Below are 18,075 nucleotides of genomic sequence, written 5' to 3'. Positions count from 1 at the left end.
ATGAACAACAGCTTTAATTTTAAGCTGGACTATTACCGTTAGGCACTATTGTGGTTAAATATTCAGAAAGCATAAACGCATCTTTTAAGCTATGGTCCCAGGAACGGGTCATTCAGGAATGATCTAAATTTAAACCTATTAATTCAGAATAGATTTGTAAAACTGTATTAAAGCCATTTTCCTTTACACTTCTGTTAAGAAGGACAAACCCAGAAGTTTAAACAGACAAGTGGAAGCCAAAATCGAATGAGTGACCACTGAGATGTATTACATGACTACCTTCTTGCTCTTATTGCAGACTGGAATAAAACATAGTCTAAAGTGCCATGAAAATGGCTTAAACCAAGTTTTTGGGGGGTTTTGCAATTTATACTTTGTTGTCATTGTCTGTATAGGAAACAAATAGTTCAGTACTGTGCAACTATCCAAAATGCAAAATTAATTCTGCAACTAAGTGATAGCATTAGCAACTGATGCAATTTTACAAAATGAACAGGCCTCCTTATTGAATGCTCCAGTGCACTGGTTAAGGACTTGTGAGTAGAAGGTTACTACTCAGAATCCTACTTTTTTGCCACTTCTCGCAGTGGAACTGCAATTAAAAGGGACAAACCTCAGCTGTTCTCAGTGTTCTATATAGTACATGTAGAATTTACAGCTATTTGACTTTTTGGTTGAATTAGGTGAATTTTAAAATAACTTGCATATATTTTTCACCGTATTTATTACAGGCAAGATGCAGTAACTTCAGTTTTACTATACGTCTGCTTTTGCTTCTTGCTTTTGTACATTTGTACAATGTAGTAACTACTGGTTTTCACTGCTTCAAGGTAAATCTAAAGTAGAGTAGTAAAGAAGTAAAACAGTTCACACTTTCATGAAATTTGAAGAACGGGTTAGGAAAATTTTAAATATCTAGCACTGTCTTTTTACTCCCACTCCAAATTTGGTAGCAGCTTTGCACATAAATCAATAAACTGAAATTATAATGAATTAAAAAAAACCCACTTCCAATACATTTTAAAATATTGTTCAAGCTGGAAACAGATACATGAAATCAGTATTCACAAGATTATTCCATTCCCACTAGCTTCGAAGGACCTGCAAATGTTTTAAATAATAATTAATTTTGTTTTTAATCTGAACAGCTTAGCTGTGTAATATTGCTGACTTTTCTGTTTTAAATGTGTTTGTGGTGATTTATACATAAAGAGACTGAACTCAGGAATAAAAAAATCACATTTACTTTGATGAACTTCATATCCTTTCATTTTTAACACTGCTCCTTATTTCCATACCAGAAAGTTGTTGTATTTGTTACCAGTCCAGACACTGAGTCATTCTTGTTTAAACCAGACATTAGGCTCTCTGTGTAATTTCTCTCTCCCCTTCAGAGTTTTTGGACTGAGAGGAAAACTGTAATGCCAGGTGCCTCCCCTAGCTCCATTTCTCAAGGTAGTACTGTAAAAACACACAGAGGTGCTAAATGCTGCCAAGCGGCAATGGAAATTCTCTGAGCTCTGGTTATTTCAGATGGAGCTCAGTTAGGGAATGCCACCTGATCCTGACAATGTGCACAGACGTACCGTTTCTGGTTAGAACGCTTCATCTTCTTCTCTCCAAAAACCTCTCTCCCGACGCTTTATGGTGATGCAGCGATAGTCATATGGCTTATTTCATCTGAGGTAACCTGGCATTTAAAGGTAAGAACGCTGCAACTTTCTCTCTAAATCTTATTTTCTTTTTTTCTGAAAACTTCCGTGGAATTTTACCAGAGCTGAAATTCACGGATTTAGATATTGTTCATATTTTGTGTTAAAAAAACCTATGTGTGATATGGGTTTTAAATGCAGGTGGCACCAGAAACTCGGTTGCTCTTCTTTTTGCAAACATAACCCCTGAACACTCTGTTACCGTATGGCCACTTTGAACAACGCCTGTTTTCAAAAATACCTGTTTGATTCCAAAGCATAAGATTGAATTTATTTTCAAAGGGATTCAGCTTCCTAACTCACTTCTATCGGTTGTGTAATGTAACTTGGCTACCTGTGTATAGATGCTTAGACTCATACACTTCCATTGCAGTGGTGCTTTAGTAACTATAGATGTGAAGAAGTTTTGAGGTCTTTCAGATTTGTCATTTTTCAGTAATTCTAGTTTTTACCACTAGATGGCTTCCCAGGATAGTGGATATAGATCCAGACCTCCTGAATTACCATGCGGGATTGGAGTCGTTTTGGCACATTCTTAATGATATATCAGTCATAAAAACGAAGTTCTTTCCAGCTCAACTGTGAAGGCAGCAATGTGAGGTTTGACATCCTTGAGCATCTTTTGACAGCCTCAAAGCTTTGCATATGAGGTTATTTCTGATTGCTGCCACAACTACTAACTGTGCACGAAGAGCTCGCAGCTCAAATACGCAGTTAGATCCTCCTCGGAAAGGCTGAACCAGTACAGCTGAAAACATAACTTACCTGCCTAATGTTTAACAGTGCAAACAACCAAGCTGGGGGCCCTAGCTGCAATACACTTTGCCCTTTCTCCTGTTACAACATAGTTTAAAGTGCTTCTTGTGTTGCAACTGTGCCCTCATAACTGGACAAAGAAAGTCTTGGAAAAGGGGAGGAAAAAACCACCCTTTGTTGTGAGGAAGTGAGTCTCCCTCCTTCATGCAGAGCCTGCCTTTTTAATTGCCCAGCTACTAAATCACCAGTTCTCCGCAATGCAAGCATCTTCCAGCTTGGAAAATCCGTGAGTTGTCATGTCCATAAAAACATTGGTCCAAGGGTAACAGACTTTGGTGATTGCCAGCCCAGGCTGGATTCAGCCTGGCAACCTAGGGCTGAAAGACGTTTCCCCATCCACACCAGCTTATCCTGGGCAAGCAGTTCTCTGCTAGAGCTCTGTAAGGCCGAGCTGGCTCCCTTGAACTCCACCTTAACCCTGACTGCTGCTGGAACTGCTTTTTCCTGGGCTCAAGTCAGCCCGCAGCACCTTCCTTCTGCCGTGGGCGCGTTAGGGAGGAGGCAGGGGTTGCCTGGCTGGCTCGCGGTGCACCTCCGTTCCAGCTGCAAGCCCAGAGTGCCACGCAGCGAGCCCGCAGTGGCACGCAGCGAGCCCGGAGTGCCACGCAGCGAGCCCGCAGTGGCACGCAGCGAGCCCAGCGCGGCAGGCAGCGAGCCCGCAGTGGCACGCAGCGAGCCCAGCGCGGCAGGCAGCGAGCCCAGCGCGGCAGGCAGCGAGCCCCGACTTGCTCGCTGCGGCTGGGAGGCGAGCGCACGCCTCAGCCTGCCGCATGTGCGAGTCTCCGTGCAGCGGCTCCGAGCTCGCTCTGGGGGAGGGGAGAGCAAAGCCAGCCACTCACAGAAACAGTAGTGAAATCTCCCCAACACTTTAACTGTCAATCAGGCTTAATGGGGTATAAAAACTCCCCAGCGCCGCGGCTGTGATAGGCAGAGAGAGCAATAGGGAGAAGTGAGTGAGAGCCAGAGCTGGAACAGTGCACGGCGTAATTCCTGCTCTGTGGTCACAGATACTCCAAGTGAAAAAAACAGGAGAGGGGGCAGAGAGGCGGTTATCAGCTCAACCTTTGCAACCGGCTCGGGACAGAACGTCTATAGATATTTATAGATATTAAAACAAAAGCAACAACCTTACCCTGAATAGAGGCTTTCTTAAAAAGAAGGTCCTGGCAATTCTGTCTTATTTAAGCAATTTCCTGAGTCTAAGAATAGAAATGAGCTGCCTGGAAGGCACTGCAGGCTGAAATTTGGAGACATAGGCTGCTTTATTTTATTTTTCCAAGTATAAAAGCCTTCCATTTGGATGCTGGATTTTCATGTCGGTCTTTGAAGCGGAGGGATGCATGGTTACTTTTAATTTTACTTTTTTCTGTCTCTCTTTTAATTTAAAAAAACTGTCTTCCAGTTAAAAAGCAAGGAAACCGTTTTACCTGCATGTGACAATCCCAGAGGACACCGATCAAGAAACAGGGGAGTGACGTGGTCTTCTGCACTACTTTACTCCTACCCCCATTTTTTTAGGGGGACAGAAGGATTTCTCCACTCCAAGAATCTCTTGCCCCCGAGTTTTGGAAGGGGGTTGAAGACTTGTCACCCCTCTGGGGGTGCATGAAGGGTATTGGTTTTCTTTCTCTGTTAACTTGGTTTTGTGAAGGGTCGGAAGAGAATTTTGCCTTCCTGACTTGCCTGGAACAAGAGGATGATCTGGAAGTGGCTGGGCGCTCTGCTGCTCTTCCCCGTGCAGATGGTTTATTTGGTGGTGAAGGCTGCCGTCTGCATGGTGCTGCCGCCCAAGCTCCGAGACCTGTCCGGGGAGAACGTGCTCGTCACCGGCGGGGGCAGAGGCATCGGCCGCCACCTGGCCAGGGAGTTTGCGAAACGAGGAGCCCGAAAGGTGAGCACCGGCGCGGGGGGGAGGGGAGGGAGCTCCCACCTGCTGCCCTCCGGCTCGGAGACTTAAAACCCCTCGCCTCTAGGTGGGATTGAGGGGGTCGCTTTGGAAAGGGGAGAGGGGGCGCTGATTTTGCAAAACCCTGCCGTGCTGAGCCATCACGTTGACTTAGATTTCGGAAGTTGCCCACTCCTCCTGCCCTGCATCCCGTCTGTCCCCACCTCGTCTAACAACACGTGAAGGTGAGAAAGGGGCCCCCTCGTGAGTTCTCCTCTGCTGACAAAGGAGAGGTTTTCGCTCCAGCCCAGGATTCCTGCGGCAGGGAGAGGAGAGCGGGGCGATCCCCACGCGTGGGGCCGGTGCTCGCTTGCGTTGCTGGGCGGGAGGCTGCTGCCGGGGCTGCGCACAGGCGGAGAGGCGCAGCCGGCCGCCGGCTGCAGCCCGGGGGCTGGGCGCAGCTCTGGCTCTGCTTGGGCACGGCCCGGCGGCCGCTGTCACCCCGCAGGAGAGGGGCACGGCGTGTGCAGGGGGGCTCTGGCTCTCGGTCCTCAAAGCGCATCCCCTCGGGAAAGCGGGGAGAAGAGTTCCGTTTCACCCCCGTGGTTTTCCATTTGCGAAATTAATTTCTCGTGCTTTCTGAAGTCCCCTCTATTTTGCTTTTTGCCAGCCCAGAGCCGTTCAAAGGTAAGATGAATGAGACCCTAGCAAGAAAGAAAAGCACAACGTGAGTAGGAGCTGTGAGACTGTTCGCACGTTTCCTTTAGGAAAGAGGGAAAGGGAGAGAGGCTGAAAGACTGGTCTGGCTGCACAGCAGCCTGGAAATGCCAGTGTGGCTGCTCTGTCCATTCCCTAGCTCAGGAACTGGTAGTTTACCTTGAAACTTTGTGTTTTTGTAAGTACGGGTGTCTCCCTGTGTGTGACTCAATCAGGAACAGAAAAACCACATACACCCTGAAACGAGGCTTGAGATTTAAAGTTCCGTTTCCCCGTTTATGGGTAATGAAAGGGAGGAATTGTGAAATTAGACAGCTGCATAAATACTTCTCCGTGTGAGAGAGGATGAATGAGACTAAATAGAGAATAAAGAAGATGAAAAATACAGAATGAGAGGATATTTAAAGAAAAATTTGCATTTAGTTTGGGATAGTGTTTTGTCACTTCCTTACACATGCACTACAGTTTTCTATGTGTGGTGTTGAGCTATTCTGGCATACAACTTTGAGGTGTAAAATATGTCAGCATTGAACTTTGATGTTTGTATATGCTTGTGTTTAAACATCATGTTGAGATTTACTAATTCTTGGAGACAGAGCAAACAAGTTGACAGACCTTTGGACCCAAGCAATTTGCTGAAAGGTATCTATATTATCTGCTAGAACACCATGCTTCATTATTTATTTATTTAGTCCAGCTGGTTGCTATGCTAAGCTCTGGTATTAAAGTACCACCGTTTCTACAGCTAATTCAAGAGCTGCTCAGCCGCAGTTCAGCTAGCAGCTGAACAATGGCAGTCAGTCCTGATGAACCAGGTGACGTGGGCCAAAAGGAGAGGGAGCTATTTAAGATGTAGAGCAGACGATGACATTACTGTAAACATAGGCTGTAGTTCATTTGTATGCCTTACATATAAAATCTCTACGTATCTGAGAAGGAAAGAATAAATGAGAATAATTGTTGAGAACCTTTGCACTTGTCTCATATGATGTTGTGAAATGATGTGTGGTTGCTAGTTATTGTTTAGAACTTTGGGGGGTTTGCTTTATGGGTTTTTTCATGTCTGTCATCAAGGTGTTTCAGTTTTTGCTTTTACTGAATTTGAATTAGATTCTCCTTTCAGTTACATCATGGCTATCCAGTAAGTCAAATATGGCACTCGGCAAGTTTTGATCCTCTCTGGTAGTGGCACTGCCTTTCTGCCTTTGGTAGCGGCACATTTTCCATGCAACACTGAAGTAGGCTTATCCTTTTCTTCCTTAACATTTTTAATGTCAATTTTACCTAGATCAACCCTAACTTTGTGAATTTAATGCAGTTTCCATGTAGAATGCAAGACCTCTGTTTGGCACTACTCTTCAATTTTATGCTTTGCCTTAGACAATCAAAAAGAAGCGAACAAGACTTGAAGTGGCTAGCAAGTCATCTTTCAATAAGGCTTGTGAAAATTAACTATTCTATTTTTCTGTTGTCTCCTTACGCAGTTAACTGTTTTACAATTATACACAAAGCTTGAATTATTGATCATAATCAATAATTTATAAGATTCTGATTATCAGATGGTGTAGTCACAGTATTCCTAGTTTAGAAAAACACTTCCCCCAAAGGCATGAAATTCTGAGGCCAAGCACAGTGTTAAATAGAGGTGAACAGAAACTGTAACATACGGGTTCAGATTCTAATAGTGGGTGTGCAGTATATCTTGAAAAAGTCATCACAGCGCTTGCGCACACAGACATAGTGGCGGAGTTTTGGAGGTAGGCGGCGATATATAACCATATTTTTGAGATTAGAATCTTCTGAAAGATAGGTTAGTTGAGACTGTTAGCATATGAAATTTCCTCTGATAATTAGACTGGATTGGATTTCATCTTATACTCTATCAATTTTCAGAGGCTGGTTTTGTTAATCACAAATGAGATGTATCTCAGCAGTTTTCACCTAAGATGACAAGTGTTGTATCTCACTAAGATTATGAATTGGCACATCTGCAACTTTTTTACTGTAAAATTTGATCTTGCATTTAAAGCTATGAAGATGGCAAGAAATAAATCAAAAAAGGGCTTATGCAAATGGAAATACAGTGTCTTCTGCTTGACAGATGAGCATGGAGACTGAAATTCTCAATCCAACAGAATGGAAGTCTCTTGGGCATGATCACGTAAATCCATCCTGATTCCCATTCTCTGCCCCCATTCTTTTAAGTCCATTGCTCTGCCATTGTGCCTCAAATATGACTTGGACAGGTAAATGTCTAGGAGACATTTCCTTCTAAGGTGGTGGTTCTTTTCTCATGGTTGTTCATTGGCCCTGATGAAATGGCCAATAAGGGGACAAAGCGGTGTCAGTTGTATTTTCAGTTACAGAAGTGTGTATCTTCTAGTTTTTTCAATTAAGACCACCAGTGATTTTTAGGCAAAGGCAGACTTTAATCATTAGATAATCCCTGTTCAGGTGTATACTAAGAGGTCAAAGGATCCATGCTCCATTTTTACTTTTGGGTAGAAGTTTTCAAAAACTACTTGGTCATTGGAGGCATTGTGTATTTAAATCACAGAATCATAGAATGGTTTGGGTTGGAAGGGACCTTAAAGATCATCTGGTTCCAACCCCCCTGCCATGGGCAGGGACATCTTCCACTAGACCAGGTTGCTCAAAGCCCCATCCAGCCTGGCCTTGAACGCTTCCAGGGATGGGGCATCCACAGCTTCTCTGGGCAACCTGTTCCAGTGCCTTGCCGCCCTCATAGTAAACAATTTCTTCCTTATATCTAATCTAAATCTACGCTTTTTCAGTTTAAAACCATTACCCCTTGTCCTATCACTACATGCCCTTCTAAAAAGCCCCTCTCCAGCTTTCTTGTAGCCCCCCTTCAGGTACTGGAAGGCTGCTGTAAGGTCTCCCCAGAGCCTTCTCTCCTCCAGGCTGGACAACCCCAACTCTCTCAGCCTGTCCTCACAGGAAAGGGGCTCCAGCCCCCTGGTCATCTTTGTGGCCCTCCTCTGGACTCGCTCCAACAGCTCCATGTCCTTCTTATGTTGGGGGCCCCAGAGCTGAACACAACTGAATGCTTCCTGTAGCACTTCTGGAAAAAAAACCAAAAGCATGTCAATTTGCTGTATGCAGAGAAAGAGTGGTTTGCAGATGATATGGGACATGTTAGTGCTGTTATGAGGGATGAACAGCACTGAATTTTCTCTGGAAGTACTCAAGTATTGTAATTCAACTTTCATGCTGTTCCCCAGAGATGTGTCCAGATTCAGAAGTGCCAGCTGACGAGTTACTTTGCTGCTGCTGAATTGCTGGAGAAACGTATTTTTTTGCTTTCGGTTCCTTTTTGGTTGCTTGTGAAATTCAAAATTTTCATTATTGTTGGCTTTAACTCTTGAGAATTTTGACTACACCTTAAAAGTATTTGACCAATAGAGCATCGCCTCTGCCTCAGTCTCACACATTGGTAGCTTTGTTCAGGCTCTTAGCTTTTGATATTCTGTGGTTAGGGAGAAGGAGAAAAGGAGGGAAGGAGATATTTTTATGAGTTTATGATTTAATGCCTATGAAATAAAAATCCACTTCCAAAGCCTAATGGTGTTTTGCAAAGAATATACTGTATAATTGAGTTAACATTGGGAAGACTGGCCCCTTTGAACAACATTTCTTATGTGGAAGAACAGCCCTCTGCAGATGGGAGTAGTCAGGGGGAGGTGGGGGCTGAATGGGTTCTTTCACTGGTGGTCAGAGTTGGAAAATGCTTCTGGTTTCCTCCAAGCCATTTGCTTTTCCTACAGCATTTTCTATTATAGTGCCCTTGCCAGAGAGTTGTCAGCCCTGGTTCTGATGATCTCCAGTGATCAAGTTTTGATTCGTATGTCTTTTGTACGTCATTTATATGTCTTGCTCTTTGTTAGGTTTTCTTTTAGGGCATTTCCTTGATGTCTAAAAACTTTCCTTGTCATTTTAATTTACTTTGTTCACAGATTATTTAATCTGAGGTTTGACTGAACAGGAAAGAGATGATTCGTTCTTAGGCGTTCTGGATTATTAAATGTCACCAAAACCTAATAAAAGTAACTGAAAAGGATATAATTATAGGATAGAAAAGGATTCCCCAACTCTAGTATGTATTTTAGTATTCAAGGTTATCTGACAGTGACTTTGGAAGAGTTTCTTAGGCCTTTCCTGGTGGGAGGCTGGTCAAAAGCCATGGATTTTCATTGGGTTTTTTATTTACACTGAGGGCTCTGGGCTCAGAAATCAGCAGTATGGATCTTCAGTAGCGTATCTACAAGGGATCTTATACAGCAGTGCTTTCCTTTTGTTCCTTTGTGATCATTTCTGCGATCTCAGTTTCTTTCAAGGTATGCATATTTTGTTACTTTGTCCTCCTATTTTGCCTTCCCGCCCCCCCCCCCCCCAGCTGTGATGTGTTTGCCTTTTTGGTAACTGTAGCTATGGATGAATGAACAAGAGGGTTTCTAGGGAATCAGGGGTGTTTTGGCAGGAGAGAAGTCTCCAAAATACCAAATGGGCTAGGGGCAGCCCTGGCCTTGGGTCAGTGTGACAGTACTGCAGAGAAGAGTTGAACAATTCCTATTAACCTTCTTGAGAGTTCTTCACATTCACCGCTGTGCAAGAAATGACCTCGTAAATACACGGAAAGATCTCTCCTTTCACTGTTTGTCCTCTGGACATTCGCTTCCTGTATTGCAGGAGACCGGGTGACTCAAAGGGTTTGCATGCTTGGGCAGCGGATGAGGTAAGCATTCTGGAATATCAGGACAGACAAGAGCCCTTCCTAGATGGCAAGGAGCTAGTATCACCAACAAAAACAAGAAACGGAAACTTCGCTCTTGCATGGAATGTACCGCTTGATAGCCATGACCTCACTCTGTCAGCACTGGAGTCTAGACAATTATGTCTGCAAGCCTGCAAGGTACTTTTAACAGGATGGCAGTGTGATGGGCAGCTGCAGAAGGCCACAAACACAATAATACGGTCATTATTTTGGGACAGTGAACAAAGATCCTGAAGGCACTACTTGAAAACTTCTGCACTGAAAACCAATCAGAGATTTTGTTCTTGGTTTGGTGTGTATTTTGCTTATATCACTCCTGATTTTGTTCAGCCCACCAAAAAAAAAAACACCCTGAAATCTCAGCTGTTCTTTCTGTCATTATTTCACAACATTTTCAAAGTCAGACCTCAATGTCTTCATTTAGGAAGATACCTTGTCATTTGAGCGTGCGATCCTCTTTCAGTTCAGTTACAACTGGATGGTAATAAGAAGTCAGTGGAGGAAGGAGCACTGAGGAAGGGATGAGAGCTGTGCAAGTCCGTGCTGCTGCTGAAACCTGGAGCCGGTTTTCCTCAATGTTCCACTGAATTCAACAGAAGAGAAAACCTCAGAGGAATTGCAGGTGCTTGAGAGCCATGTATAATTAGGGAGTTTTAGCTGAGTGAGATTTTTAGGCTATAAATTCTGTTTAGGATGAGAGTATTGCAGAGAGGTTATGTAAAAAATGGTGTCAGGTCTTAGAATTTAGGCTTGTATTCCCAGTAATGGAAAATTCGGCAAGTTTTGAAATGAGTTTCTACAATGGCATGCTCCTCCCACATTATCTACACAAACTGCATCTGTAGTTCTATGAATATTTCACTTTGGTCTTTATGAATCATGTTGACATATTATTGTCCTGGTTTGTATGATTAGTAAATACCTTTTAAAAACTTCTTTATAACATATACCAATGCTATATGATAAAAGATTAACTTCATTGTGACTACTGCTGGAAATGAAATTAATAACAATCTCCTGAAGTGAGGGCAAAATACTGAGACTGATGCTAAGTCATTCAGAGCTGTGATGTTTTTTAAGGTGTAGGACAAAAGCTATTAGTATCTCACATGGATTTCAGTAAGAGTTCTTAATCTAGAATGTCGTTTAAAATATTGGTCACTCTCAAACATTCATCTCTGATTTCACTTTCAGAACCTGTAGAATACTTACTAAGCTGTATTTGAGAGTTAGCTCTTGCCTAAAGAAGAACCTGACATCAAATTCTTAACGCGCAGGAATTTTAATCTGCCACAGAGTTCCATCCAGATGGGCTGTAGTGTTCCAAACCTGAAAACATTTCTTTTGTCATGTACAAAGGCATATAATTTCTGATAATGTGCTGGAGGAGTGGGGAAGGGATGAGAGCATACCTGAAGTAAACTCAGTAAGTCCTTCTGCTTGCTGTCTGTCAGTTTTTAAATCCACTGTGGCTCGGCCGCTCACCAAGAAGGCACTTGTATTCTGCAAGTAATAACTGATTTCTGACATGGATCCTGCAATTCGCTCTGAGCTCAGAACATGAACAGACCTGATCTGGCCACCCCAGAGGAGATTAGTTCTCATATAAGGAAAAGAGCTGATTTAAAATTACATAATTTCAGAGCTGAGAGGAACTGGTTTTCCATAGCATATAATTAATCACCATGTACTTGTTTTTAAAAGGCACCATGATCTAATATAATGAAATCATAAAGCCTTCAAAATGATGTTTATAAAAGAAACGGACACAGTTCTGACGTACTTTTCCCAATGCAAATGCAGTATGCAAATGTACTGCACAAACAGATGTTGAGCTGGCCTGGTGTATAATAATTTTAAAAAGGCTGAGTGTAAAATTTACATATATATTTTTAGATTCCAGTACTAAGACAATGTTGTCAAGAAAGCATCTGTCCACATACCGAGTGCTTTTTATGCCCTGTGGAGATACCAGAATGACATGTAGTCCATGTATCTAATGGATTTCTCTGTAGTAATTTAGCAATGCAAATAAGTAACTAGCCATGTTGAAAAGGCAATCTGACATGTCTCAAAGTGAAAAAGATAATGGAATCTAAAAGGAAATTTTGCATTTTCTATGTTGTAGATATTTTAGTATAATGAGAATATTTACCCATAGTGCAAATACCAGGTTCTAGGTAATTAATCTCTCCTGTTGTGTGTGTCGCTGAAAAAAAAACATAGGAACTGAACAGTTCAGACATATTTTTAATGATGGTTACTTTAATCTTATTTAAATTTAAGCACTTAATCTTACAGCAAACTATTACAGCATGTCATAACTTACCAGTAACCAGAAGTATATGAAAAGAATTGAGGAGTGAATGTTTTTCCATGTCATGCAAAATAATATATTAATTTGGAACTTTTGGTAAACTATGACAGAATAGATTTTATTGAGTCGCTTTATGGTCTCTAGAAAGGCTTTCTTTCTATAAAGATTATATACTGACAGCAGCTTTGTTTAATGGCTTCCTGTTGGCAGCTCACTTCTTTGTTGAGTGAGTTTGAGGATGGGCAGAAGAGCGCTTGTTTCAAGTCCCAGGCTTAGATGGCATTAAGCCTGTTACGTGTGCTAGTGCCAAGGCCAGCAGTTTGAACAACATGCTGAATAAGTGTCTCTGGTTGGCAAGCACAGCCAGAATTTATCAGATATTGGATCTGTTGATGTCTGTGAAGCAGCATTCCGGCTGGAGCTGTTTTAGCTTATAATTCAGAACATACCTGTCTTGTTACTGAGTATGTTGTAAAGAGAATAAATAATGCTAACGAGAAGTGGAACTTGCAGAGTAACAGGCTTGTCATCTCGCATCAGGATACAGTGATGTCATGTGAAAATATTGTCCCAGTGAGACCGTGCTGTGTTGGCACACCAAAATCCAGCAGTTTTTAAATTGCTTAAGGGCTGGCATCAAGACAGTTAAATGAGGCTTCCCACAAAATATAAGGACTGTGTCAATGCTGTAAGAAATCTTAAGGTAAGTTTTAAAGATGAGGTTGTATATTCATGTTGTTGTAGTGCCTCAGAAACTCACTTATGCACCAGAAATAATTTAGCATAAAGCTGCTAAATGTGCTGTATAAGGACAACAGAAAAATACATTGCCTACCTCAGGGTTTACAATGTAGATATAAACCAAGAGGCAACAGCTGAATACAAACACAGAAGTCCGTACTGATGGGGATTGTAAAGCAAGTGATTTCAGCACCACTTATTTAGCCATTTTTAAGGTTTTGGAAAGGCATCACAGCAACGGAGGTTTTAAGGTGGGATTTGAAGAGTTTTGGGCAATGTTTACAGAGGTGCAGACCGTGTGGTAGAAAACACAAAGGTTGTTGGAAAAATTAATGCTGGGAGGTAAAGGCTGCAATAGGAGCTCTGGTGCTAAATGAAAGGTGATCAGTAACATGGGGATAGCGGCCTTGAAAGGGAACACAGAAGCTTAGATCTGGAAAGCTTGAAGAGGAAGCAGTGAAATTCAAAATGAGAGTTGACCTGGTCAAAGCAGTAGACTTGTGATCTTGAGCAGGGTCGTTGGACCAGATGACCTCCAGAGGTCCTGTCCAGCCTCAACCATTCTGTGATTCTGTGATCTTAGTCTTATTTGTACCAAAGAAAGGAAAAAGGCTGCTTTTCTGAATTTCATGGCTGACAAGATGGGTTTGGTCTATGATTGGACCTTACTTATCTGAAGTGATTCATCCCTATTTTATTTGCGTGGTTTCATCACCTACAGTGACTTGTAAATGTGCTGCTGTGTATTTCTTTTGCATTTATGTCATGAGTCTGGCACAGGCTAGGAAAAAGTTGTCTCAGATTTGTAGAACTGTTTCCATCCGAAGCACTGACATACACAGGTAGTTTTTACTGCATTATAAAATGAATTAAACATGCTGTTGAGCTAATGGCTAATTAGTCTGGCACAGCAATTTGCTTTAAGAGGGACCATAAGCCCTGCATACATTTCTAAGCATTCTAACTGAAGTTTAGAAGGAATCAAAGATTTTTTTTTTTAATATATTTTTTTTTTACCCTGCTGTGGAAACCTGTCTTGATAGGGTGATACTATGCAGTGGATAGTAAAAATATGAAGGAAGAACTTAGAAAACTCTGAATTACATTCCTCAAACAGATCAGCAACATTCAAAGAGAACAACATACACCATGAACTAGCTGATTTTACATCATACTACCACAGCCAAGACCAGGAACTTAGCCTTACAGTAACCTCAGAGGTATGAAAGTAGTATGACAATTTTTCCAGGAAAGGAACGAGGACAAATAGATGATGATGATGAACTCCACAGAAGCAGCCAGTTAATTCTACAGGAACTGTGGGCAGAAGAAAAAAAGCCAACAGTTCTCTTTATTTCCTTCCCATAAAATTGGGCAAGTGTGTAGAAATTCTGTATCTTTCCTCCTGGACAGTTTGGAAATGTCAGCTAATGATTATTGAATTTGAGTGTTTGTTTTAAAATCCATTAACAAATGTTGGTTAGTTTTTAATGTTCATTTTTCACTTTGATTTCTGGACTGAACTGAAGATACAAATCTAATACCATTGCGGCTTTAAGGTATTGTGTAGGAAAAGGAGACTGAAAAGGAAAAATCTTAAAGACAGAGAACAACAGCCTCAGAGCTGACCACCGAGAGAGAACAAACTCTGGAATTTTTAAACCTGTGTGCTTATCAGGAATATGAAGCAGAAATTATTAGAGAGATCTTTTTAGCTGCGCCCAGGCTCTGTTCTTCAAAGCATCATGTCAACATGCTGAGGAGTTGAACAAGTCAGACCCAGGCACTGCCAGATCCATTGGCTGATAACACTGACGCCAGTAGAAAAGGGTCAAATACATGTTGTTTGACCTTTATCCCAGTGGGGATTAAATAGATTCTAATTAATAGACTTGGGAATAGATGGGTACCTTGGCAGACTTTGTAACTAATTTAAATTGTTCATCCTATTAGCTTAGCCATAAACTATGCATAATTACAAAAGGATTTTGTGGACAGCCACCCTTATGTTGCCACCTTCTTAATTACAATTTATTGAATACAGTGCTACAGAGCTTACTTGTTTTGATTAACATAGGGATTTCTGTTGTCTAACTGCCTGAGCAAATGCGTCAGTGCTCCACTTAGGACAACAAAATAGCGTTTGAAAGTACAATCGCAGCTCTGCTGAAATCAGTTATGCTTTACGTATGTGACTAGGAGATAAATCTGGCTCTCAGTATGTAATCAGTGGCATTGTACCCCTGAGTACACTTAAACAACTTAAAATTATACATATTTTGAAGTGGTATAAAAATTATGGCTGGAAGGATTCTGGGCTGTGATTATCCTGTAGTATGATATATTTTTAGCCACAGGTTAGAAAGAGTCTATATAAAGGTGGGGTGGCAGTTGGTATGACCTGCCTAATATATTTCATCCCTTATCTAAATGAAACAACCATTTAAAATAGCTGCAAATGGAGTTCAAGCTTGATTCTCATTCAGTCAGTGTTCCTCCTCTTGGTCGGCCCGGGTATCAGCTTGCACCAGTTGTAGTGATAGGTAGTGTTTGTCCTTTCGATACGTCCTCTCTCCCAGCAAGGCCTGGACTGAAACTGCCAGCTGTGTTTCTGTGAGTGCTGACTTGTCTCAGAAAGTGAAAACTTCAGACACTGAACAAAATCTTATTTCAGTGTTTCTTAGAAGCTTCACTGTGCAGCAAATGTCTTCTGCATAGCTAGGCCTGCGTTAAGAGATCAGGAGCTACCACTCAAAAAAAGCATGATACTTTAAGTAATTATAATTGTTTTTCCATTCCGTTTGCCCTTTGAATCACTGGGTACACCCAAGTTACATTTTCAAGTTTTTCTTCATATCAGAGGAGGGGACAAACTTGCACCACTTTAACTGAAAGCAGCAATTGTTAGATAATCTTTTAACGCTGGGTGCTGGACCTTAAGAAAAACCTCAAGTATACTAGACTTAAAATAAATTAATGGGAGTGGAAGCTGTTGTTGTAAAGACACTGCGCAGTTCACCTTTCCGTGCCCTTAAAAAGAACGGATCAACAATAACAGTGGACAGTCAGATATTTTCTACATGAAGATTAAATTAGTGTTTGCCTTAGATCTGTCATTTTAATCTCCTTGCTAGGAGTAACCAGAGGCGCGTCGTCTGTCGGGTCAGTGCACGCGCTGGGCGAGACTTGGCTGGGGTAGTCTGGAGAGGGAATGGGAAATCCTGACATCCCCTTTCACCAGCTTGGTTTTATGTTGACTACAAACTCAAATTCCCTGTGCCCTGCCTCCTAAAAAAACCTTACCAGTGAGGACAAAACTCAGTTACTGCCTTCAAGAGAAGAGGTCATGCTTCCAAGTAGAATATTAAAGACATCCAGCTGGTACAAATACTTCTTTCCCAAAGTGGTAATAGAACAGGGCTGGCTCTGACCACAGTGAGCTGTCAGAAATGATGTAAGAACATTTCCAGGACTCTTGGGAAACACGGGAGTCCTGTCTCACTGAACTGAGCTGTTTGATTTTGGGTTTTGAGATACGCTGATTGTGCAATGGTGTAGAGTGTTCTTTGTGTTGCTTGTTACTTGATTTTAATCCAGGCCCCTTAGAGACTATTGTCCATGTTGTGTTTATATTTGAAAGCGTGCTTTATGGAAGCAAGAGGTTCGCCTCTTTAAAAGCAAAACGTTTAGCCGTCAAAGGGGTTTTTCAGGGTTTCGTTTCCCTAGATGATGATGTGCAACTGTTGCAGACTGCTCTATGCCGCCTTTCATGCTGTAGGGACGCGTGCGTATGGACGCACACGTGTGTGTATGTGTGGGGGTAAGCGTGTGTGTAGTGATCTGGCACCTTGCATCCCCTTTACAGCCCCGAGTTCATCACCGGGTCAGCCAGCTCCTCCTGACATCACTGCACTTGTTTACTGCTCGCCCAGCGGAACTGCTAGGCTGATGGGTTTGACCACTGTCATTATCTTATTTTAGTCCAGCATTTTGGCAAAACCAGAAATTTAGAAAAGCATCTTACTCCTATAAAGTGATTCTAGTCTTTCTTCCTGACTGAGTTAAAAGGGAAAATAAAAGATAGAAAATTCTTAACCATTGAAATTATATTACAAGAGCAGTATTTCATGTTGTCGTTGAAATTGTTAGTGCACCTAAATAATCAGAATGCTGGTTAGAGATTGATAAAAAGATGCCTCTCAAAGGGAGGCGGTATAATTGGGATGAACTGTTCTGCAATGCATGAAGTCAGAATGGCTTCTTCAGCCACTAAAATCAGTAAAAACAGTTAAAATACTTGTGGTTTGCTTTTGAGTCACAGATTTAGGCCAAGTCACATTATTTGTATCAGGATTTAGGCTTCTCAGTGCAATTTCAACGATGACAATACATTACACATTTCCCATTGATGCACGTGGAGATTGCTGTCAGTCAGCGCTCCTGCAAACCATGTCCGTTAGTTCAATTATTTTAGTCTTTTTATGTACCTATAAATATTTTTCAGTGGAAGTAAAGATTGCTCTACAATGGATGTGAGTCAACCAACACTGGGCCTGTATTTTAGGGCTAAATTTCACACACAGTTCATAGAAGTAGTTTACAGATCCCCAGTGCTCTGCAGCGTACTGGTAGGTAGGAAACCCTTATGGCATAGAGCTGTGCTTGTTAACGACTTTGAACACATTAAGGAATTATTGTGCCTCGATATTATATTACTGCCCCCCTCAGCTACATCTTCGTTACTGACCAGGTTACTTTATATAGTTTGTTCTACTGGAAAGTAAAGCTTATCTCATGTTCTGTGATAGCTTAATTGATTCTGTGTTCATGTTGAAGTGAATTAACGTCATTTTGCGTTGCAGTAGCCTAAAAAGCATGCGTGTGATAGGCGATCACATCCAAAGGATGGTGACTTCCTAAACTAAGCCCCTCTAGTTTAAAAAAGTATCATTGTAGCAGAATCTGATTAGAATTGCTTTGATCATTTCTGGATAAAAGTAATGATCATAAGTTTTGTTTCTACGTTTAGATATCATTTTATTTAACTAGAGCTGTGCTGTTTTTCACATTTTTTAGAAGCAGGGTAGGTACT

At 41.7% G+C, this 18,075-nt stretch overlaps 1 protein-coding gene across 2 annotated transcripts in view; it reads left to right on the top strand.

Annotated features, from left to right (window-relative positions):
* The first annotated feature begins 3,733 nt into the window (after window positions 1-3,733).
* The window catches only part of DHRS3 (dehydrogenase/reductase 3), a 28,351-nt gene continuing 14,009 nt past the window's right edge, over window positions 3,734-18,075 (top strand). Inside the window, exon 1 of one of the 2 annotated variants that reach the window (XM_082328876.1) lies at window positions 3,734-4,419. In XM_082328876.1, coding sequence (XP_082185002.1) covers window positions 4,225-4,419 — 195 coding nt within the window. In that variant the 5' untranslated portion in view covers window positions 3,734-4,224. Of the gene's footprint in view, window positions 4,420-4,648; window positions 4,659-18,075 lie in introns of those variants that run through there. The other variant, XM_082328877.1, reaches the window with a different exon arrangement.

This window comes from Platalea leucorodia (genome assembly GCF_965183815.1).
Source record: "Platalea leucorodia genome assembly, chromosome: 17".
Lineage (NCBI taxonomy): Eukaryota > Metazoa > Chordata > Aves > Pelecaniformes > Threskiornithidae > Platalea > Platalea leucorodia.
The sequence above is the reverse complement of the archived record's forward strand: the minus strand, read 5'-3'. Positions and strand labels throughout refer to the sequence as shown.